At 43.5% G+C, this 23,876-nt stretch overlaps 1 protein-coding gene across 2 annotated transcripts in view; it reads right to left on the bottom strand.

The window, feature by feature from the left end:
* gas7 (growth arrest specific 7) overlaps window positions 1–23,876 on the bottom strand; it is a 353,513-nt gene that overhangs the window by 32,227 nt on the left and 297,410 nt on the right. For both annotated transcript variants that reach the window (XM_033044096.1, XM_033044097.1), the window contains exons 9-11: window positions 21,025–21,103; window positions 15,468–15,596; window positions 9,804–9,927 (exon numbers count right to left, since the gene is read on the bottom strand). In XM_033044096.1, coding sequence (XP_032899987.1) covers window positions 9,804–9,927; window positions 15,468–15,596; window positions 21,025–21,103 — 332 coding nt within the window. The remainder of the gene's footprint in view (window positions 1–9,803; window positions 9,928–15,467; window positions 15,597–21,024; window positions 21,104–23,876) is intronic.

Below are 23,876 nucleotides of genomic sequence, written 5' to 3'. Positions count from 1 at the left end.
TCTATGGACATGTTACTTAGCAGTTAAAGACACATAAACTAAACAAATTAAGTGTGAATGTATTTTGCTGTTTCAGTTTACATAAAATGAATAGTTTAAATTTTGTGTTATATCAATATTTATCATTTGGTTTTCTAAGTTGTTATTGTTGACATATGTTCTGTTTCCAAAGTGGCTGAGCCTACGGGGGGGAGGGGGGGGGGGGGGCTCACCAGCTGTCAGTGCCCATTGTGTGAGTCAGCCAGCAATTGGTGGCAGGGTGGGCACTGGTAGAGTTGCTGCCTTACAGCGATTGCGTGGTTACGGGTGTTGGCTGCACGGAGTTTGTACGTTCTCCCTGTGACCGCATGGGATTTCTGCGGGATCTCTTGTTTCCCCCCACACTCCAAAAACGTACAGGTTTGTAGGCAAATTGGGAAGTTAAAATTGTAAATTGTCCCTAGTGTGTGTAGGATGCCTGTCCCACCAGCATGCGATTGCATGCGTCTAGCGCGACCAAACGTGGTGGCTTCAGGCATGCAGCCTCGCGAGGCCGATCCCACTTCCAACCACGGAGCCGTCTGGAGTTGTACGGGGCTGGTCCCGACATCATACTCACCAATCCGCTGGGCAGGAGGCGGGCCGACTGAATTTGGATGTCGCACGGCATCGGGCGGTTACGTCATCGCGCAACGCCACGCGCTAGGCGTGTGCCGTCAAGACGCTGCGTACGGCGTCGAGACGCTGCGTACGCCCGTCGAGGCAGTGCGTACGGCCTCAATGCGGCTGCGGGCCGAGAGGCCGTTGCCGCGCGGAATTTTTGGACAGTGTCAGTTTTCGGAGCCCCGCGCGATGTCGGGACCAACCCCGCGCAATTCCATACGGGTCCGGCGATCGAAGTGGGACCGGCCCCCGCGAGGCCGTACGGCTCAAGCGACCACGTTAGGTCGCGCTCGCCGCATGCAGTCGCATGCTGGTGGGACAGGCCCTTAAGTGTGCGGGGATCGCTGGTCGGTGCGGACTCGGTGGACTGAAGGTCCAGGTTCTGCGCTGTATCTCTAAACTAAACTGAAAATTGGTGTTGAAAGGGACTTTGCACTTCACTGTGCTGGGCTGGGAGTGGAAGTTTGTGTGTAGGATCACTCTGGAAGGAACAGTAGGATCCAAGGGCACAAGCTCAGGATCAGCAGAAGGTGTGCATCATTTCCTCAGCCACTGGGAGAACCTGGTTATGAATGGATGAGAAATTAGAAAATAAACTCTCCGAAGCTGTGCATTTTTAACATGTTGATGCTGTTATTGTGGGCACAGGAGAAAGCTCAGCAGCAAAAAATAAAATGACATTTTTAAAGAGGTAAACCAAACTACATGTTTCTTGCTTATTTTGTCCATGATTCTATCATTCCTCATATGTTGTTGCTTGGACTTTAATGACTGCCTCACAGGAGATCAGCCCCTTAATGCAGATGCAGGGTGGTGTTAAATTACAGCCAAACACATGGGCCATGTGGAGTGTGTAGAAATTTGGCCAGGAAGAGAACAGCATTCAAAACGGCCTTATTTATGTTGGCCTGATCCAAGTCCAGTTACTACAGTTCTTTCGTTCTCAAACACCAGTGGGGAAATATTTTGCTCTCGATTGTAATTCACAACAGCTGCTAATTTCCACCAACAGCCAACACTGCAAACTCTGTCCAAGTTTATCCACAAAACGTATTGTGACTGAAAATGGATAGGAAGCAAACACACAATTTGGCACCTTGCTTTGCAAATACAGATGTTTTAAATTCCCAACTTCCCACACTCGTTCTGACTAAATGCAAGACCCTAGCCTGTTTCCCAGGAATACTGTGCGTCAGTCACCCCCTCCTGTTGCTAAGTGAGAGTCATAAAACTGACAGTGTATTTAAATTCAAATAAGATTTTAAATAACTTGCATATGGCAAAGAACAAAACATTGAAAGGAGTCTTGTGTACACTGACATCATCAAACTGCCCCCACTGCGTACAGAACTCAGTGATGTTGCAAGAGGTTTTCAACTGGCCCCACTTACACTTTTTGGGCCACTCCTCTGTAACTATGGAAATGCAAATATTGTTATATCACAACATAAACAAACAAATAATTACAATCAGATGACTGAAAATATTGGTCAAATTGGGTTTTAAGTAGCATTTTAAATGAGGAAAGATCAAAGGGGATGAAGTTCTGAGGGGAAAAAAAAGACTCAAATTTACTGCATGGCCTTGGCACCAGAAGACACAGCCACCATCTTCTGAGGGGAAATCAAGTCATGTATGCACAGGCTGGAGGAGCACATAGATCTAGGAGGGATGTACAGCAGGAAGATGCCGCTGAGATTGGAAGGCACAAGGATTCAAAGGATTTCAACACAAAGATGGGAGTTGAAAGCATCAGCAGGAGACACCGGGCATTTACTCCACATCAATTACACATAGTATTGGTCAAGAGTCGCATTTTTGATTGTGCTTCTAATTGTTATATTGGGACACTAATGTCCACAACTAGTAGAATCTAGAAATACCTGGAATGGCCGCTTTGGCCCCTCTCTCTCAGTTTCTGGAAACCCAACAGCAAAAGGTCATAAGCCCATTAAGTCTACTCCGCCATTCAATCATGGCTGATCTATCTCTCCCTCCTAGCCGCATTCTCCTGCCTTCTCCCCCTAACTCCTGACACCCATCCTCATCAAGAATTGACCCATCTTTGCCTTAAAAATATCCATTGACTTGGCCTCCACAGCCTTCTGTGGCAAAGAATTCCACAGATTCACCAATCTCCAGGGCTGCCAACATTGGGTGAGAGTTGGGAGTGAGAAATTGCGAGAGACCAAGCCCAAGGGAGCGTAGCTTTTGCATTTTTCAGCTTGAAATTGTGCAATCTGGTGAATAATGTAGCGAGTCTTTTAACTTACACTTGAATGTAATATTTATGCTTTAATTTGGATTAGCTATAAGGTTAGGCTAAATTCCATTCCTAATTATATTCCACAGCAGAGCCAGGCTCTGATCAACAGGTGCAACACATGAATGAAATTCAGATTATAATCAAGCACTTGGCCCATGTTCACCAACTCACTGCACACCTGGTACTACTCCTGACCCTGACTCCAGTTGCATACCTTCTCTCATTCCCGAGCCTGAGTCCAGCCTTACATCTGGCATCCTCTTCTACCCTGATCATAGCTACTTACCTGCTGCTTCTACCCTGATCAACAATACAATACAATACAATACGGTTTATTTGTCACATTGCACATAAGTGCAAGTGAAATGAATATGTCAGCAGTGGTACAATTATAAAGAACACACACAAAAACACAATTAAAATTTAACATAAACATCCACCACAGCATTCATCACTGTGGTGGAAGGCACACAATTTGGCCAGTCCTCCTCCATTTTCCCCCGTGGTCGGGACCTCAACCCTCCGCAGCCGTTGCTGCGGGCGTCCAGATGGTAAAAGGACAAGGTACAAGTCCAGGTAAGTCCAGAGTCGGCTCTTCCCCACCGGAGACCGCGGCTTTAAGTTGGTGTAGGCCGCAGGCCGGCGGTCGAAGATTTAAAGTCCCCGCCGCGCCGCAGACAGAAGCACCGCAGACCGCAGGGCCGGCGGTCGAAGCTCCCCTCCAGGGGTGATGGTAAGTTCACGCCGGGCCCGCGGTAGAAGTTGGCCGCGGGCCGGCAGTGATGGCTTCTTCTTCCCCTGGGTCCCCCACGAGGGATCCCGGGCTGTAGACGCCGCGCCAGCTGGAGCTGTGCAGACCGCGGCTTCAGGCTGCCGGCTGCCCCGGGCCAGCGAAACGGAGCGCTCCCCTCCAGCGAGGGCTCACCCGCTCCACGCCGAGAGTCCACGCTGCGCCCGCCGCTGAAGTCCCGAGCGCGTCTCCGGGAAAGGCCGCGCCGATCCTTGCTGTTAGGCCACGGGGGAGGCGACCTGGAAAAAGTCGCCTCTCCATGGAGGAGGCGGCCAAAACGGTTTCCCCCTTACCCCCCCACACCACCCCCCACACAAAACACACAAAGAAACATTAAAAACATACTTTAAAACATACTAAAAAAATAAAAAAAGTTGAAAAAACTAACACGCTGCTTACCTGTTCCCAGTGCTGAACACTCCCATTGTCCCAGCTTTGACTGCACACCTAGTACTATTCCAGACCTTGACTCTGGATGCACACTTGGTCTTGCTCCTAGCCCCTCTGCACTGACAATATATCTGGCCCACACATAAAGCCCAATATCTGACCCCCTGGACTTAACATATTACGTTCAAGTCCATAGGTGCTTATCTAAAGCGGTAATCTTTTATGGGGCACTTCACGGACCAAATTTTGTATAACAGAATTTGCTACATCCATTGGCTTCCTTGTTATCTAACATGCTAGTTATTTTGCAAAGAAGTCATTAATTGGTCGAACACAATTTTTCATCCATAAAATTATACTCACTGAGGCTGCTCCATGGCCAGAGCTGCAGCGAGCGACTCGCCTGCCCGGCAAACACTCGCCAGCCCGGCAAACACTCGCCAGCCCCAGCTCCCCGTCTGCATCTGCCCCTGCTTCTGCTTCCATCCCTCCATCCGCCCCGGCTCTTTAACACAGAGCATGAGAAATTTGTGATCAGCGTGAGAGCGTGAGAATTTGTCCAAATGCATGATTCTCACGCTCAATGCATGAAAGTTGGCAGCCCTGACCCTCTGACTAAAGAAATTCCTCTTCATTTCCTTCCAAAAGGAACGTCCTTTAATTCTAAGGCTGTGACCTCTAGTCCCAGACTCTCCCACTAGTGGAAACATCCTCTCTATTCAGGCCTTTCAAAAGTGGATTCAGGTACATTTAGGACCATGTGTGCACATGCTTGTTTATTGTCTATAGCAGCAATTATGCACTTAAATCTCAGCATCAATTACTAATACAACATTGGGTGTTTGCGTAAAAGGAAATGTAATATTGCATCATCAACAATTATTAGAAAATGTTGAAAAGGTGCAGTTAATAGAGGGCAAAACATGAAATTTGAACAATTCCCACCCTTGTGTCTCTTGTGAGTGACTTGGCCCAATAGTAGCAATCTTGCCTCTGCATTACAACATTATGGGTCAAACGACTCTCCCAGGACAATGTGATTGCGCAAGCAACACTAACATCTTAGAATACTGGCTGGGGACTGCTTCACTCTGAAGTCCCAATTCTCATATGGACTGTTATACTGCAGACAAATAATCTCATAACATGATTCAAACAATGCTTGCTCCTGGAGTTCTGGTCAATATTTATACTTCTATAAACACATTATGCTAATACAATAGCCATATTAACATCCCCCAAGCTAGGATGAAACATATGTTGGCTGAAGTTTATTAACAGCAACCAGTGTAACTATGCAGCACTAATAGGAAGCGTTTATCATAATGTCAACAATACTGCTCCAAGCTACACATATACAACAGAAGCTCAGGAATAAGGATAAAAAGATACGCTGCAGTAGAATTTCACAAAGTCAGCTTCATCAGTAATAAATAAAAAAAGGACTTTGCCCAAACATCATCTTCTCAAAGGGAACATGGCTACATTTTCCCAATCAGAAGCATGGAGCCACAACATACCTTAAAGTTAATGTACAGTTAATAGAGGGCAAAACATGAAATTTGAACCATTCCCACTTCACGGAATAACAGAATTTGCTACATCCATTGGCTTCCTTGTTATCTAACATGCTAGTTATTTTACTGTTATACTAGTTATACATAGCTGCTGGAATTTGGAGCAAAATTAAGATGGTGGAAGAACTCAGTGAGCAAAGCAGCATCAGTGGAAGCAAATAGATGGTCGAGCCTGCATCTGCACCAAGATTAGAGAGGGAAGATAGCCAGTAGAGAGGTGAGAGGAGGCTAGATAGCAGGTGATGGGCGAAAACACCAGGAAATAAAACAAATAGGTAGGTGGAGCAAGGAGGGGGAGGGGAGAAGGAAGATGGAGACAGGGGCTGGTAGACAATAGGTGGAAGCAGATAAGGCAGGGTGACAGGTAGATGGAATGAGATGGGGATAGGGGATAGGAAAGGTGAACCAAGAGAGATGGGACCAGGTGGAGATGGGAGTTGGACCTAGGTAACAAGGGGGCAGGGGCAGGGGCAGGTGATATAAAAGGTGAACGAAGGGAGAGAGACCGTGGGTGGGCAGATGGGAGTGGGAGACGACAGATGGCACAATGGGCTAAGTGTTCGGCTGGCAACCGGAAGGTAGCCGGTTCGAATCCCGCTTGGAGTGCATACTGTCGTTGTGTCCCTGGGCAAGACACTTCACCCACCTTTGCCTGTGTGTGAATGTGTGTGAATGTGTGTGAGTGATTGGTGGTGGTCGGAGGGGCCGTAGGCGCAGATTGGCAGCCACGCTTCCGTCAGTCTGCCCCAGGGCAGCTGTGGCTACAGAAGTAGCTCACCACCACCGAGTGTGACTGAGGAGTGTATGAATAATGCGATGTAAAGCGCCTTGAGTATTCTAGAAAGGCGCTATATAGATCCCATCCATTATTATTATTATTATTATACGTGGGAGAGCGAGTTACCGAATATTGAATTAAATGTTCATACGACTCGCACGCCGAGCAGATTGAGTGTGTAGTCCAACATTTAATTTTTCAATTTCAGTTCACCCATTCCTCCTGTGTTCCTTTCCCATTCCCACCAGCCCACCATGGTTCTTTCTGCACTTTGTTCTCCTTTTCCATCCGTGCCCCCATGATCTGGGCATCACCCACCACCAACTGGTTCCAATCTGTTTCCACCTATCGCTTAGTAGCCCCTGTCCCTAGCCTCCCTCCTCCTCTCCCCTGCCTGACGCCACCTGTCCATCATTTCCCCACTGCCCTCAATCTGATTCCACCCATCCTCTGTGTCAGCTTGACAAGGTTTATGAGGATGTTGCCAGGACTAGAGGGTCTGAGGTATAGGGAGAGGTTGAGTAGGCTGGGACTCTTTGGAGCACTGGAGGATGAGGGGTGATCTTATAGAGGGGTGATCTAGGTGAGAGGAATAGATTGGGTAGATGCACAGAGTCTCTTGCCCAGAGTAGGTGAATCGAGGACTAGAGGACATAGGTTTAAGGTGAAGGAAAAATGATTTAACATGAACCGAGGAGTAACTTTTTCACACAAAGGGCTGTGGGTATATGAAACAAGCTGCCGGAGGAGGTGGTTGAGGCTGGGACTATCCCAGCATTTAAGAAAACAGTTAGACAAGTACATGGATAGGACAGGTTGGGAGGGATACGGGCCAAACGTGGGCAGGTAGAACCACTGTAGCTGGGTGGTGTGGTGTGGACAAGTTGGGCTGAAGGGCCCGTTTCCACACTGTGACCTATCATTCCACAAAGTGCTCTATAAATAAAGTTATTATTATCATCCTCTGTCTCACCCCTTCTTTTTACTTCTATCTACTGGCTATCTTCTCTCCACATCTCAGTCAGTATGCAACCTGAAATGGTCACCATCCGTTTACCTCCACAGATACGCCAATGACCTGCTGCGTTCATCCAAAAGTTTAGTTGTTGCTATATCTATATTACTAAAAGTCTGATCTTGACCACTTCCTGTTGTTCTGTATATTGATTTTAGAAAAAATGCTGCCACTTACAGCTGTGATTTTTGGTTATCTTAATCAGAGTCCCCCTCCGCTGCGCAGGACAAGAGGACTTTTCCCATTGATGAAAAATAAAAGAGTTATTAGTGTTTAAACAATGTTGATATTCTCTCTCCTGAAGGCCGTGCCCCTTCCAGAGCGACTATAAAACCCGGAAGTGTTGAGTGCCTCAGTCAGTCTCTGCAAGATGGGGGAGCGAGAGGGTCACGTCTCTCAGTCAGAGCTGTGAATAACACTGAACACATGTCTACTAAACTGGTTTTACTGACTTGTCAGTGCCCTTAATGTGGTTTGAAAATATAGTTTCGAAATGCTAAAGCTGCATTACCTTTGGTTTGGAAATGCTAAAGCTGTTTTGCCTTTGGTTTGGAAATGCTAAAGCTGTTTTGCCTTTGGTTTGCCTAATTAAAGTTTCCTTGCCTAATTAAAGTTTCCTTGCCTAATTAAAGTTTCCTTGCCTAATTAAAGTTGCCTTGCCCTCTATATAATTAAAAGTCTAATCTTGACCACTTCATGTTTGCACTTTATATTGATTTTTGAAAAAACGCTACCACGTACAGCTGTGATTTTTGCCCATCTTACTCAGTCCCCCTCCGCTCATCAGGTGCCGAGGATTTTTCCCATCAATGAAAAATAAAAGAGTTATTAGTGTTTACAAAATGTTGAGATTCTCTCTCATGTCAATCATGCCATGAAGGCCACGCCCCTTCTGGTGGGAGGGGGAGGGACTATAAAACCCAGAAGTGTGGGCGTGGCTCAGTCACTGCAAGATGGATGAGGGAGAGGTCATGACTCGCCGTCTTTAGTGGCCTTGCACCCTGCTTGAAATGGTATGAAACAGCACTTGAATTTGGTGGCCTTGCACCCTGCTTGAAGTGGTAAGAAACTGCACTTGAATTTGGTGGCCTTGCACCCTGCTTGAAATGGAATTTCAAGGAATAGCCGTGAGTCAACTGCCAGCCCACCAGCCATGAGTGAGTGAGCTGCCAGCACAACAGGCTTGAGTGACTGAGCCGCCAGCCCAATAATCCATTCGGCTCACAATGTCCAACCTAGCCGTCTGGAAACCAATCCCTTCAGTCCACAACACCCATACTAGCGCTCCGGAAAGCCCCCACCCCCCACCCCCCACTGGCCACCAATATTGGAATTGGTGGAGAGGTGGAATATTGCATTAGGGGACCAGCCCTCCCATGTGATGCTGGGACCCAACGGGTCCCACTTAGTTTAGTGATAACTACTTTATGTTCAATATTGTCTGTAAGTTAACATTTATGAATAAAAACAAAATATCTAGTGGCCCAAAAGAACATCTGGAACAGCATATTTCATCATGATGGCCAGCTTAGATAACACATTGACATTAAATATTCTAAAATGTTTAACTGTGCTGTTATTCCATGTTCTGGGAAGGGAAGAGTAGAAGCATTTAATGATTTTACCAGCTAATTTTCATAGTTATACTTTGAGGAAAGTTTTATGAGTTGCCATCCAGAGGTCAGATATCCCATGGTTTTATTTGCAATATCTCTCAAATAATAATCTCTCAGTTCACCACTTGCCTGCAATGTACTCATGGTCTTGCATCAATTCACAGGAAACACAACTTGTACAATGAATATGAGTCACATGAACCTGAATAAGACTACTGCAGCAAGGGCCTTCAAACCAGTGTGGACATTGGGAGAGAAGGAAGAGACGGGCCCAGCATACAAACCTTCAATGTAGCCACATTGGGAAGCTCCCAGCCTAGCAAACTTCCTGCCTGTCACAGTATTTATTTTTTTAAAGTTACCAGCTTTGTCAGTATGTCCTTTCCCCCTAATGTTAAATTGGAAGAGTGATTAAGAATTAGAGTGACTCCCCCAAATGATTCCGCCATGCGACTAAAACCTTGTCTCATGCATTTTTTCACCATGTGTTATCTCTTCCTGCTACATAGAAAAACATTATGCAGTTGCCGCAACAGCCTATTGATTTCATTCCCTCCTTTTTGCATTATTTAAAATCCTCAGTAGGTGGCAATGGGCCCTGCATAAATGAAGATAATCTAGCAATCAAAATATAACAAACGAGGTATTACACAGGAGCTTCCACAGTGAAGACCCGCCACTACAGTCAACATGTTTAATATCAGTACCAAATATTGCGCCATTTCCCACCTGCTTGTGTCGATTTCCGCCTCGCTTTCTTGATGTCTTCCTCTGTTTTGTAATTAGCTTTATTCTCCATCTGTTGAGTTTTAAATTCTAGATCCTTCTGCCTCTCTGCCAACGCTTTTCGAGCCTACGAGGAATGTGACATCAATTAGAGCAAATCCTTTCATTGGGATCGACCTGACCAGCAGCAGCAGCAGCAGCATGATGGACAGAGCACCCATGGCAGCATAAACAATGGGTGCCGAGGAATGTACGGGTGTCAAGGGTTATGGGGCGAAGGCACGAGAATGTGGTTAGGAGGGAAAGAAAGATCAGCCATGATTGAATTGTGGAGCAGACTTGATGGGCTGAATGGCCTAATTCTGATCTTATCACTTATGACCTTAATATGAAGTGACCCATGCCCAAAAGATAAATGTTGAAAGGGCATTAAATGAACGTAATAGACAAAGAGGCACTCCAGAATAAAAGTGCGGAATGTCAAGATGTTTCTGGAGAGGGTAGTGAGGATGAAAGATGGAACAAAATGATAGGAAGACGACAGGCATGATTTGAAGGCAATAACATTGCCCCATCTTCATGCAAGTATGTTAGTGTGCTATCTTAAGATGACAGCTTACAACCTTAAAGACCCACACAACACTGGCCATACTCTCATCTCACTGTTATCATTGGGGGAAAAAAAATGCACAAGCTTGAGAACCATTACCTCTAGATTCAAGAGCAGCTTCTTCCCTTCAACCATTGAATCTTAAATCACACTGTATATTCTTAACCACCATCCTTGCTCAACACCATATGCTATTGTGTGGGAAGGAATTGTATGCTGGTTTACACCGAAGATAGACATAAAATGCTGAGTAACTCAGCGGGACAGGCAGCATCTCTGGAGAGAAGGAGTTGGTCAATCTGACGTCAGTCTGGAGAAGGGTCTTGACCTGTAACATCATCCATTCGTTCTCTCCAGTGATGCTGCCTGTCCCGCTGAGTTATTCCAGCATTTTGTGTCAATCTACTGTATACTATAATATCTACTGTAGTATATACTATACTATATTGATAATGTATAATTGACACTTGCAGATTGATACAATCTATCATACTATACTGATAAAAGTTTTACTACTTACTTCAGCTTTCATTATTATGCTCTGGTTACCTAGTGCAGCTGATAATTTGTTGTGTTGCATTAATTTGCCTGTAAAACTGCAGCAAGCAATCATTGCATTGGTCCCTTCCCTGTGCATCTGACCATTAGGACACAGTTGCCTCAAGGTGTCTCTGAGCCACTCTTCAGAACAATGCTTAAAGTAAAAAAACAAAGAACTTCCACGTGAAAAAAAAAAAAAGTCTCCTCTAACTGAAGACTGGGTACATTTTAAATAGCTGCACGTTTACTGAGAATGTTATCTGAAGGCTGGCAGTGCGATAGCAATCTTAGTCTCAGTAGCAGTGTGATAAAATTCTGACGCACACATTCAGTGGCTTCAGACTAAATCAATGGCTACAAATTAACAAATTCATTCATCCTAATATAATAGAGATACAGGAATGGCCCATTCAGATGGCCAGAGAATGATATGGAAAGAGCTTCTTCACAGATTAGTAAACTAAAGACTGACAAAATGAAGTGGTGAGGCATTGGTTTCTCTTTGTATAAAATCAACTTGTGATTCACGATCATTTTGGAACATTTGGTGACCAAAAACATATGCAGCCTGCAATGCCTTGTGTACAGCCTTGTGCAAAGGAAAAATTCAAGTGTGATTATTTCCGGGCAAATAAATCGTGCCACATAAAGTTCCTGTGCTGCCAGGTTTAAGGCATAGACTACACTGGCAGGAAAGGTTGAGCAGCAGGAAGATGGGGAGGGCAATAAACACTGGAGTGGTGGAGTTACAGCGAGAGGCAAGAGCACACTTCCAAAACCAGCATAGAAGGACTAATACGGATAGATGCAGCAACAGTTTCATGATCAGTTCTGGGACTTCAAATTCAATTATTTCAACTGTGAATGCTTTTATTCTCACTCCATTCACCCTATCCAACATGGACCTATCCAAAAGGTCTCTACACTGGTCCATTTAGCACCTGAGGAGCTGCTGAATTTCTGGGCCTTTATAACTCAGGGCCCAAGAGAAAAGAAACTTAGAATGTCTAAAGCCAACAGATGTCACTGTTGAAATGGATTACACATGTTCAAGATGTGACTGCCAGAGTAACATCATTTTTTGCATGGAGATGAACTAACACATCTGTACATTTTTAGCACTTGCTGATCATAACCGAGTCATATGGGATTTCCTGTAAATTTCGGGGAAATCATACAATACCACAATACAATCAGTATGGCATATAACATTACACCACAACTCTCTGAAGCAACTGAGACACTTCACTCACCTCAATTGTGCCAACAGCTTAAAAATTATAATTCTGAGTCAAATTGAAAGGTAAAGACTAAAGCAAGCAGTGAAAGCTCCACAGATAAAGAAGCAGTTAACCAATGCTTGGAAGGGAAATGAGAAATATACAGGATAGGGTTTGAAACAACAAAGAAAGGTGAGGATATAAAGCTACACAAGTGTTCTTTACACACACGTAAGGATCAAATGAATGAACTGTAAATAAAATTAAACATCGTAATGGCTATCATATGGTTTTCTCCAAGTTCTCTATTTCGGGATTGGGGATGAGTACAACAAATTATTGGGCCGAGAAAAAAAGATAAATAGATTTCGAGATACAGACTAGTCAGTAATTAAGAATAATATTATTTCAATCATAAGAGAGATGAGCAAATAGAGAGTCAACTCATCACTGACTGCAAGTTCTGGCCAAATGCCCTGAATCCAAATCACAGCATCCTAATGATGAGGTTGATGTAAATAACCTAATAGTGATGCTAATATTAAGATCAACATAGGCAGTGGTGGAGGATTTTGTTTTAGTTTAGTTTAGAGATACAGTGCAGAAACAGGCCCTTCAGCCCACTGAGTCCATGCCGACCAGTGATCCCCACATACTAATGCTATCCTACACACACACACACTAGAGGAATTTTATTTTTTTACAATTATACCAAGCCAATCATAACCTACAAAACTGTACGTCTTTGAATGTGGGAGGAAACCGGCTTTCCCGGAGAAAAACCACACAGGTCACAGGGGGAACGTGCAAACTCTGTACAGACAGCACCCATAGTTAGGATCGAACCCGGGTCTCAGGCACTGCAAGGCTGCATCTCTACCGCCTGCACCACTGTGCTGAACAGCAGCCACAGCATTCAGCTACTCCAAGAAAAGTGCATCTGATTTACGTCTATGTATCATTAAAATATTAAACTACGCAATTGTAACTTATCATCATATGTTCATTTTTTATTTATTTACTTGTGTTTTATTTTTATAAACTGTTTTTGATTATCAGACATTTAAAAAACCTAAAAATGAGGATAGCAAAGTCCCATCTCCAACTTGTGTCGGAAGGAACTGCAGATGCTGGTTTACACTGAAGATAGACACAAAATACTGGAGTAACCCAGTGGGTCAGCAGCATCTCTGGAGAGAAGGAATGGGTGACGTTTTGGGCAGGAACCCTACTACAGTCTGAAGAAGGTTTTCAACCCGGAAAACCATCCATTCCTTCTCTCCAGGGTAGCTGCCTATCCCGCTGAGTTACTCCAGTATTTTGTGTCCCTTTATAGGCTGTGAATCCTCTTCAGGGACACGTCAGGTACAGGTTCCTTGCACTGCACCGTTCACAACCCCGTCAACATTCGGACTTGGCATTTGCACTGAAGGGAGACCAGTGAGACAGACCCTGAGCATCGAGATCACGTATGATGGGCCAGCAGGTGTACAGGCAGTGATTCTAGGCAAAAAGTCTAGATTAGCATGATCCTTATATGCTTAATACAGAGCACATGCATCAGCTGTGACTCCAGACCACAGTAAAACTGACCTCCATGCAATGAGGCAGAGCCTGATTATGGAACACTGTATATCTGTGGGTAAAACAGTAAATCGGTAGAAGTGCCTAAAAAAACAAGCTAACCTGATCTTTCAGAAGCAAGAATATTATTTATTGAAAAATAAAGCCAGAGGTGACTGGAGGTAGCCAACAATATCAAATGACAAGGCAAAGCACGGAATATTGTAAAATAAACACAAATCCTGGTGTATGGAAGTGACACAAATGTTAACAAATCAGAAAGAATGAAAAGAAAACCGAATATATACAAAGAAAGTTGCAGGGGATATCAAAATTGACACAAAAAATGTTGCAATTGTATTGTGGAACCTGACGCACCACAAGTGGTCCATGGACCTGTTTGGTAGCTCAAGGGATACATTTCATCTATAAGGTCACAGAAATGGCCCAACTTGTCCAAGTTGCCAACTGAGCCAGGCACACTAGCCTGCGAGTGCCCCATACCCCTCCAATCTTTCCTATCTATGTACCTGTCCAAGAGTCTTTTAAATGTCATAATTGCGCCCGCCTGTACCACATCCTCTGGCAGCTCGTTCAATATATACATCACGTTCCATGTGAAAATAGTTGCTTCTCAAGCCCTCCTTACATCTTTCCCGTCTCACTTCAAAGCTATGTCCTAGAGTTTAAGACCCTCCAACTCAGGGAAAACAATTGAGATTGAGAAACGATCAGGGGGAAAGATAGAGATCTTAAAGATAGCGGAGTCAAGGGATGTGGGGAGAAGGCAGGAACGGGGTACTGATTGTGGATGATCAGCTACGATCACAGTGAATGACGGTGCTGGCTCGAAGTGCTATTCCTGCACCTATTGTCTATTGTTTCACCTTATCTTGGTCCCTGATGATTTTATCATACAACAGTAAAATTAATCAGGACAGTGAAACTAGTTGGAGAACTAGGGTGGGGGAGGGACGGAGAGAGATGGAAAGCAAGGATTACTTGAGGTTAGAGAATTCAATATTCATACCGCTGGGGTGTAAACTGCCCAAGCTCCAATGGATGGGAGTACAAATCTGTTCAGATAGAATATGAGACTGGGGCCTCATCTTCTCACTCACATGGACACAATAATGCTACAACACTACTCACAGGTAAGAAGCAAAGTTGGTGTGTAGAACAACAGTTTGTTCTTTAAAGCACATGTTCAGGTGATCTTCACCTTGCCACTAGCGCAACCTTGCTGTGCATGAATTTGCTGCTAAATATTTGCCATGACCAGCATGGTGGCACAGTGTATGCGTTACCAGAGATAGCCAAAGGCTTGGCCTGTTGGTCTGGAAACACTAAACAGGATCCTGTCATGGTAGCAATGGAATTTAAATTCAAGTCATTGAGAACTGTTGTAAATTGGTGAAAATAGCTAGCCTCGTAATGATAGCAACAAAGCTAACAGATGGTCATAAACACTCATCTCACGTACTTTTGGGGAAGAAAATCTGCCATCTGCCATCTGTATCCATGTTGGATATTATACCGGCCCATGTGCTTGACTTTATTTACTGCTCTCCAAAATGGCGGGCTATATATGTCAATAACATGAAAACAACACTCTTCTCTAAGCCAAGCTTAAAAAGGACAAAGGCTTTGTGAGCTGTATATTTTTGTAAATAATAGGAATTTGGTTTCCCCCTGTCCCACCCCAACCTCACACTCATGCTGATGATCGTATACCTTCTCCACTGTGGCATAGCGAGCGCTCAGTTGCTTGCGGAGGTCAGATATGTGGTGGTCAAACTTCTTCATGTCCTTCTTGAAGTTTTCTCGGAATGACAGCAGTGGTTTCTCCACCTCACTCTGCAGCTGGTGAAACAAAGAATGTAAAAACAACACTCATCATTAAAGGCAGAGAGCAGGAATGTGGAATCTTCCTCCAGAGTTTGTGATCAAAATATTACAGACCATGTCATCATCCAAAGGATGTTTTTTTTAATGTATCTACTTCTTAAACAGTTAATACGCCAGAAACTTTAGAACATGGATGCACCCAGTTCCCCAATCATCATTGAATAGATGATCCTATAATCAAAGCAATTTTGGAATTCCACTATTTAAAAACTTTTGGTATTGTTTTGAAACTGTGTTTATTATCAGACCCAATGCAGTTTGACTGTTGGCATAGTTTAGAGGTGCAGCATAAAAACAGGCCATTTAGCCCACTGAGTCCACACTGACCATTGATCATCCATTCACACTCATTCTGTGTTATCCCACACTGGGGATAATTTACAAAGGCCAATTAACCTGCAAATCCTCACATCTTTGGACAGTGCGACGCAACCGGAACATCCGGAAGAAACTCATGTGGATACAGGTAGAGCGTGCAAACTCCACACAGACATCAACCGAGGTCAGGATCGAACCCGGATCCCTGGCACTGTGAGGGAGCATTTCTACCAGCCGTGCCACTGTGCCGCCCATTCAGAGAGGCTGATCGGTCCATTGACTCTACAGGGTAAGTCAATCTTATGCAAGGCAATAATTCCTTTCAGAAGCACCAGCTGGGAATCTAAAGAAGCCAGTATACCCAGTTTTGATCATTACCATTGGCACGTGGGAGTCCTTCAAAGGCAACTGGTTGAGGTTCAGGAGCAGCATAAATTCTGTTTATGTGAAAGATATGGATGGCAAGGTTCGGGAATCTTGGATGACAAGAGATATCGTAACTTTAGTCAAAATAAAGGTCAGTGTATGTCAGGCATAGGAAGGTAAAATTGGTCAAGGCCCTTGAGGAGTATAAAGAAATCAGGAAATAACTAAAAAAAGGAATTAGTTCTTAAAGGGGGCTTATCCTTGGCAGGTAACAATATAAAAATTCCCAAGGCATTTTAGCTATATATTTGGACCAAGTGGGTGTCTAGTGAAAGGATAGGTCCACTCAAGGACCAAGGGGAAATCTATGCCTGGAGCTAAAGGAAGTGGTGTGGTCCTAATGAGTCCTTTGCAATGATATTCACCAAGGAGAAGGACACGGTGCATTTAGAAACATAGAAACATAGAAATTAGGTGCAGGAGTAGGCCATTCGGCCCTTCGAGCCTGCACCGCCATTCAATATGATCATGGCTGATCATCCAACTCAGTATCCCGTACCTGCCTTCTCTCCATACCCTCTGATCCCCTTAGCCACAAGGGCCACATCTAACTCCCTCTTAAATATAGCCAATGAACTGGCCTCGACTACCCTCTGTGGCAGGGAGTTCCAGAGATTCACCACACTCTGTGTGAAAAAAGTTCTTCTCATCTCGGTTTTAAAGGATTTCCCCCTTATCCTTAAGCTGTGACCCCTTGTCCTGGACTTCCCCAACATCGGGAGCAATCTTCCTGCATCTACCCTGTCCAACCCCTTAAGAATTTTGTACGTTTCTATAAGATCCCCTCTCAATCTCCTAAATTCTAGAGAGTATAAACCAAGTCTATCCAGTCTTTCTTCATAAGACAGTCCTGACATCCCAGGAATCAGTCTGGTGAACCTTCTCTGCACTCCCTCTATGGCAATAATGTCCTTCCTCAGATTTGGAGACCAAAACTGTACGCAATACTCCAGGTGTGGTCTCACCAAGACCCTGTACAACTGCAGTAGAACCTCCCTGCTCCTATACTCAAATCCTTTTGCTATGAAAGCTAACATACCATTCGCTTTCTTCACTGCCTGCTGCACCTGCATGCCCACTTTCAATGACTGGTGTACCATGACACCCAGGTCTCGCTGCATCTCCCCTTTTCCTAGTCGGCCACCATTTAGATAATAGTCTGCTTTCCTGTTTTTGCCACCAAAATGGATAACCTCACATTTATCCACATTATACTGCATCTGCCAAACATTTGCCCACTCACCCAGCCTATCCAAGTCACCTTGCAGTCTCCTAGCATCCTCCTCACAGCTAACACTGCCCCTCAGCTTAGTGTCATCCGCAAACTTGGAGATAATGCCTTCAATTCCCTCATCCAGATCATTAATATATATTGTAAATAGCTGGGGTCCCAGCACTGAGCCTTGCGGTACCCCACTAGTCACTGCCTGCCATTGTGAAAAGGACCCGTTTACTCCTACTCTTTGCTTCCTGTTTGCCAGCCAGTTCTCTATCCACATCAATACTGAACCCCCAATGCCGTGTGCTTTAAGTTTGTAAACTAATCTCTTATGTGGGACATTGTCGAAAGCCTTCTGGAAGTCCAGATACACCACATCCACTGGTTCTCCCCTATCCACGCTACTAGTTACATCCTCGAAAAATTCTATAAGATTCGTCAGACATGATTTACCTTTTGTAAATCCATGCTGACTTTGTCCAATGATTTCACCACTTTCCAAATGTGCTGCTATCCCATCTTTAATAACTGACTCTAGCAGTTTCCCCACTACCGATGTTAGACTAACTGGTCTGTAATTCCCCGTTTTCTCTCTTCCTGCCTTCTTAAAAAGTGGGGTTACGTTTGCTACCCGCCAATCCTCAGGAACTACTCCAGAATCTAAAGAGTTTTGAAAGATTATTACTAATGCATCCACTATTTCTGGAGCTACTTCCTTAAGTACTCTGGGATGCAGCCTATCTGGCCCTGGGGATTTATCGGCCTTTAATCCATTTAATTTACCCAACACCATTTCCCGGCTAACCTGAATTTCACTCAATTCCTCCAACTCCTTTGACCCGCGGTCCCCTGCTATTTCCGGCAGATTATTTATGTCTTTGGGGGAGTATGCTGATACAGTCATAGAGCATGGAAACAGGCCCAACTTGCCTACACTGGCCAACATTTCCCAACTACACTAATGTCAAAAACATGTGCTTAGTCCATATCCCTGCAAACTTGTCCTATCCATGTACCTGTCTAACTGTTTCTTAAATGTTTGGATAGTCCCAACCTCAACTACCTCCTCTGGCAGCTTATTACATACACCAGCGGACCCAGAGCGAGTTGGAAAATTGGATGCAATATTGACCTGCTCACAAATGACAGGATATGGTGAGGGTTATTTTTCTGACTGTAAACCAGTGTAGCTCCGCAAGGATCATTGCTGGGATATCTGTGATGTGTTTTATACGTAGATCATCTGGATGAAAATATAGGAGGTATGATTAGTAAGTTTACAAATGGCATGAGAATTGATGGAGTTCTGGATAGTGAGAATGGTTGCCAAAAGAATATAGCAACACCTCGATCAGTTAGACATTTAGACAGAGAAATGGGAGATAGAATTTAATCTAGACCGGCCAGGTTATGCATTTTTTGGAGCAGTGAGTACAGGGGAATCTGAGGGTCCAAGTCTATAGCGGTCTGAAAATGACAACGCTACTGACAACAATGGTAAAGCAGGCCTGTGGCAAGCTTGTCTTCATCGGTCAGGATATTGAGAAAAAATAGTTGGCAAGTCAAGTTGCCACTGTATAAAACTATTGTTAGACAAAATTTGGAATGCTCTCTGTAGTTCTAGTTGGCACACACTAGGAAGGATGTGAACACTTTGGAGAGGGTGCAGAAGAGGTTCACCAGATTGTTCCATGGATTGGAAAGTATTAGCAATAAGAAAAGGTTGGACAAACTTGGATTGTTTTCTCTGGAGCGTTGGAGGCTGATTGGCAACCTGATAGAAACACAGATGGGATAGACAATCAGAGTCTTTTTACTAGGGTGGAAATGTCAAGAAGGTATAGGTTTAAGGTGAGAGGGTGAAATTTTAAAGGAGATGTGCAGGCATGTATTTGTACACAGAGTGCAGTCGGTGCTGGAACTCACTACCAACGGTGGTAGTGGCAGACACAATTGCGATGTTTAGGAGGCATTTAGACAGGCACATACACAGGTCTTTGTACACAGACCATGAGCAGGCTTAGTCAGACAGGCATCGTAGTCGATATGTGCAAGGAGGGCCGAAATGGCCTATTCCTATGTTATATGTCCCAGTAAAATCTTCCCTGAAATAGCCTCACGTGAACACTTGTGCCAAACAGATATAATGCAGAAGATAGACACAAAACGCTGGAGTAAATCGGCGGGTCAGGCAACATCTGTGGAGGAAAGGAATAGGTGATGTTTTGGATCAACACCCTTCTTCAGACTGTGTCAGGGGAAAGAGGACGAGAGTCATAGAAGGTAAATAGAACAAATGAATGAAAGATATGCAAAGAGCAACGATGATCAAGTAAAGGTGGAGCCCACAATGGTCCATTGTTGGCTGTGGAGAAGGAGGTAACAAGATACAGAAAGTAAAACTCAAACAGGAGGACAATGATACAAGTACAATGACTAGGGTGGGGGGGGGGGGGGGGACTGAGGGGATGTAAGGGTTACTTGGAGTTAGAGAAATTAATATTCATACCGCTGGGTTGTATAATGCAGCACTTGGTAAGTCCTCATAGACAAGCCCTTACTGCCTGCTCTTCACTGAACATTTGGGCACTATTGCAAAGAACACTGACTACTCCGGTCGAAGTTAGCGGATTATGAAGTAATGGAAAAGAATAAATAATTCACAGAGAATGAAATTGTGTTCAAAGATATGGGTTAAACGGTTTGAAACTGTCAGCTTACAAATCTCACGTGTGATATTGCCTTTTTTTAATATCATGTTTTGCTGGTCAAATTGCCAAGTACTTAAATATAATCTGCAATAGTATGCCATGAATAGCCAGGGAGTATGATTCACCAGCAACTAATACTCTGAAAACTAATACAGCAATCAGTCACTAACCGAGTGTTGTCAATGTTGTCTTGGTTTCCTTCTCATTGGCAAATATGATCAGATGTGAAAATGGAGCAGAACGCCTGGAGTTTACTTTGAGTTAATTCTTAGAAAATAGGAAGTCTTAATACAAATGTACATAGAACATACCCACTTGAAAACCTTCCAAATGTGCACAATTCAAAATCTTTATCTAATCACGTTGAGCACAATAGCACAAATAATGCAATTATAGACAAGCTGACAGGCCATGATTTTCCTGTGTTATTAACAGACTGTACTTCTGATTATGAATCACTTCCTGTGTTGATTAACAGTGTGTTTATAAGAGTATTTTAATGTATTGTGCAGAGACTGTGGAGTAAAACAAATCTTTGTTGAACGTTTGAGATTGTGAGGGAGCCTTAACGTGGAGAAAAATTAAAGTTCCAGGAATCATTTCCACACGTCCTTCATCAGTGTCACAGATTTAGTGTTGCACCCACAATTGAGTTTGTGTTTTATTTATTTTTATTCCCTTAGTAGTGGTAAAATGTGGAAGACTTTACCTTTGATGAAAACTTCAGATGGACCTCGGCCTCATCTGCCAAACTTTTCTTCACTTGTGTCCACGCCTCTCCCAAGGTGCTGCCACAGACAGAGAGAGAAACAGAGGGACAGGACGTGAGAAATATCCAAGACAACTGCACCTCTTTATGATGATTACTTCCAGTTACCCAACTCATTATTGTAAAATATTTCCCAAGAACACCTGCTCATGTTCAAATAGATCATAGTTCATCACATAAAAACAGAATGAAATGCATTGTTACTAAATTGAATGTATCCTTATCAAAGTACTTATTTGGATCTTCTAAATGCCCCCTTTCATGACTGCTTCGATAACTTATTCCCTAAATCTGCTTCTGTTATTATAATCATTGACTAACCATTGCTAATGATGTCATTTTCAATCGGCACCATAAAATGTTAACTTCCATTTAAAACAATCCCTCAATTATTATATGATAGATTTTGTTGTTTTATTATCATGTGCACTGGTACAGTCATAGGCTTTCCTCTGCATACAGTCTGATTACATCAGATAAACTATATATAAATGCAATCAGGTAAACTCAAGTAGAATAGGTGGGGCAAAGAGGAAGATACAGTGTGCAGAATATAGTTCTCAGCATTATAGTGCACTAGTTCCATGAGAAAGGTCCAGTATCATCAAAGACCCACACCATCCTGGCCACGCACTCATTTCTCCGTTGCCATTGGGAAGAAGGTACAGGAGCCTGAAAACTGTAACATCCTCAGATTCAGGAACAGCTTCTTTCCTACAGCCATCAGGCTATTAAACATGACAACAAATAAGCTCTGAACTACAACAGACTATTATTAGTATTGCACTATACTTCTTTATTTATTGAGTATGTGTGAATGTGTATATAGACACACTGAACTTTCTTTCTCCCGTTATGTATTATGTTTACATATTCTATTGTGCTGCAGCATAAGAATTTAATTGTCCTATCTGGGACATATGACAATAAAACACTCTCGACTCTTGAATTTCCATAATAGGGTAGAGGTGAATTGGACAGCACCCTAACTTATGGAAGAATCATTCAGAATCCTGATTACAGAGGGGAACATGCTGTTCCCGAGTCTGGTGGTGTGCGGTTTCAAGCTTCTGTATCTTCTGCCAGACTGGCGTGGGGAGAAGAAGAAATGACCAGGGTGGGACAATACTTTGATTATGTTGGTTCATCTGTTGAAAAATAATCTAAAAATCTCTTACAGTTTGTGAAACACCACTGATTAGAATTTATGATTTTGATTATGAATGCTATTCCCTGATGTCTGAATCCATCTTCACATGCAACATGCTTTGAACAAATTTGCCAATTCTTTTCAAGTTGTCCAAGATTTAATTGAGATTTAATTCTCAAAGATAAAACAAGGAGCTTGCTCAGTCTAGAAACAAAGAGCTGCAGATGCTGGTTTATGGAAAAAGACACAGAGTGCTGGAGTAACTCAGTGGGTTCCCTACCACCAAATTCACTTGGACTATCTCTGCCACCTCTCTCCTTTATAAATTGTCTCTGTCTTCATCACAGGGGGGAGACTATCGACTGATGTCAGAGAATTCCACAAATTCACAACTCTCTGGGTGAAAAGTTTTTTTTCTCATCTCAGTTTTAAATGGGCTCCCCTTTATTCTTAGACTGTGGCCCTCTGGTTCTGGACTCCCCCATCATTGGGAAAAATGTTCCTGCCATTTTGACCCTGCAGAAAAAGGTTCTCACTAAGTAACTTATCGATGTCTCTCATAATTTTATAGACTGCTATCAGGTCTTCCCTCATTCTGCAACTGCACAGGGTACAAAAATCAATTTTGTCCAACCTCTCTTTGTAGCTAATATCCTCCAAAGCAGGCAGTGTACTGGTAAACCTTATCTACATCTCTCCAAAGCTTCCAATATCCTTCCTGTAATGGGGTGACCAGAACTGCACACAATACTTCAAATGCGGCCTAACCAAAATTTTATAAATCTGCAGCATGACTTCCAAACTGTTTTACTCAATGACACAACCAATGAAGGTTTGCATACCAAACAGATTCTTAACGTCTGCTATTTACATCTATTGTAACTTCCAGGGGACTTTGGAATTGAACCTATGATTCCTGTTATACAAATGCGATTATACATCTTGTTGTATACGTTCCCCTTCATATTTGACCTCCCAAGTGCTATACCCACACTAGCTCGGATTAAACTCCACCTGCCATTTCTCAGTCCATATCTGCAACTGCTCTACATCCCACGGCATGTTTTGACAGCCATCCTCAAAGTGACAGCAAATATGGTGTCATCAGCAACTAACCCATCTACATTTATGTCCAAGTCGTGTATATATATCGCAAAAAATATGGTCCCAGCACAGATTAACACCACTGGTCACAGACCCCTGGTCAGAATAACAACCTTCCACCATAACCCTCTGTCTTCAATGGGTAAGCCAGTTCTGAATCCAAACTACCCAATCTCTGCAGTATGAGCTCTACACAGTCAGTACATGTTCTTATAATTTTTAAACAGCCAAAAAAGCATGAGGTTTGTCATACAAGAAAGAACTTCTGGTGAAAATGACTTACTGTTATTATGCATCATTGGAGCACATTCCCACTACATGATCAGTAATTATCAAGAAACATATCATCTCCTGATTAAGCTTTCCCTAAATCCTCTCCTTACAAACATCACTACAATGCAAACTCCAATTAAGACCAAACAATTCCTATTCAAAAATAGACACAAAATGCTGGAGTAACTCAGCGGGACAGGCAGCGTCTCTGGAGAGAAGCAGTGGTGATGTTTACCGTTTTTTATTTTTTATTTTTTTTAATGGT

This window comes from Amblyraja radiata, chromosome 26, assembly GCF_010909765.2.
Source record: "Amblyraja radiata isolate CabotCenter1 chromosome 26, sAmbRad1.1.pri, whole genome shotgun sequence".
NCBI lineage: Eukaryota > Metazoa > Chordata > Chondrichthyes > Rajiformes > Rajidae > Amblyraja > Amblyraja radiata.
Note: the sequence above shows the minus strand (reverse complement) of the source record. Positions and strands in the feature narration are given on the sequence as shown.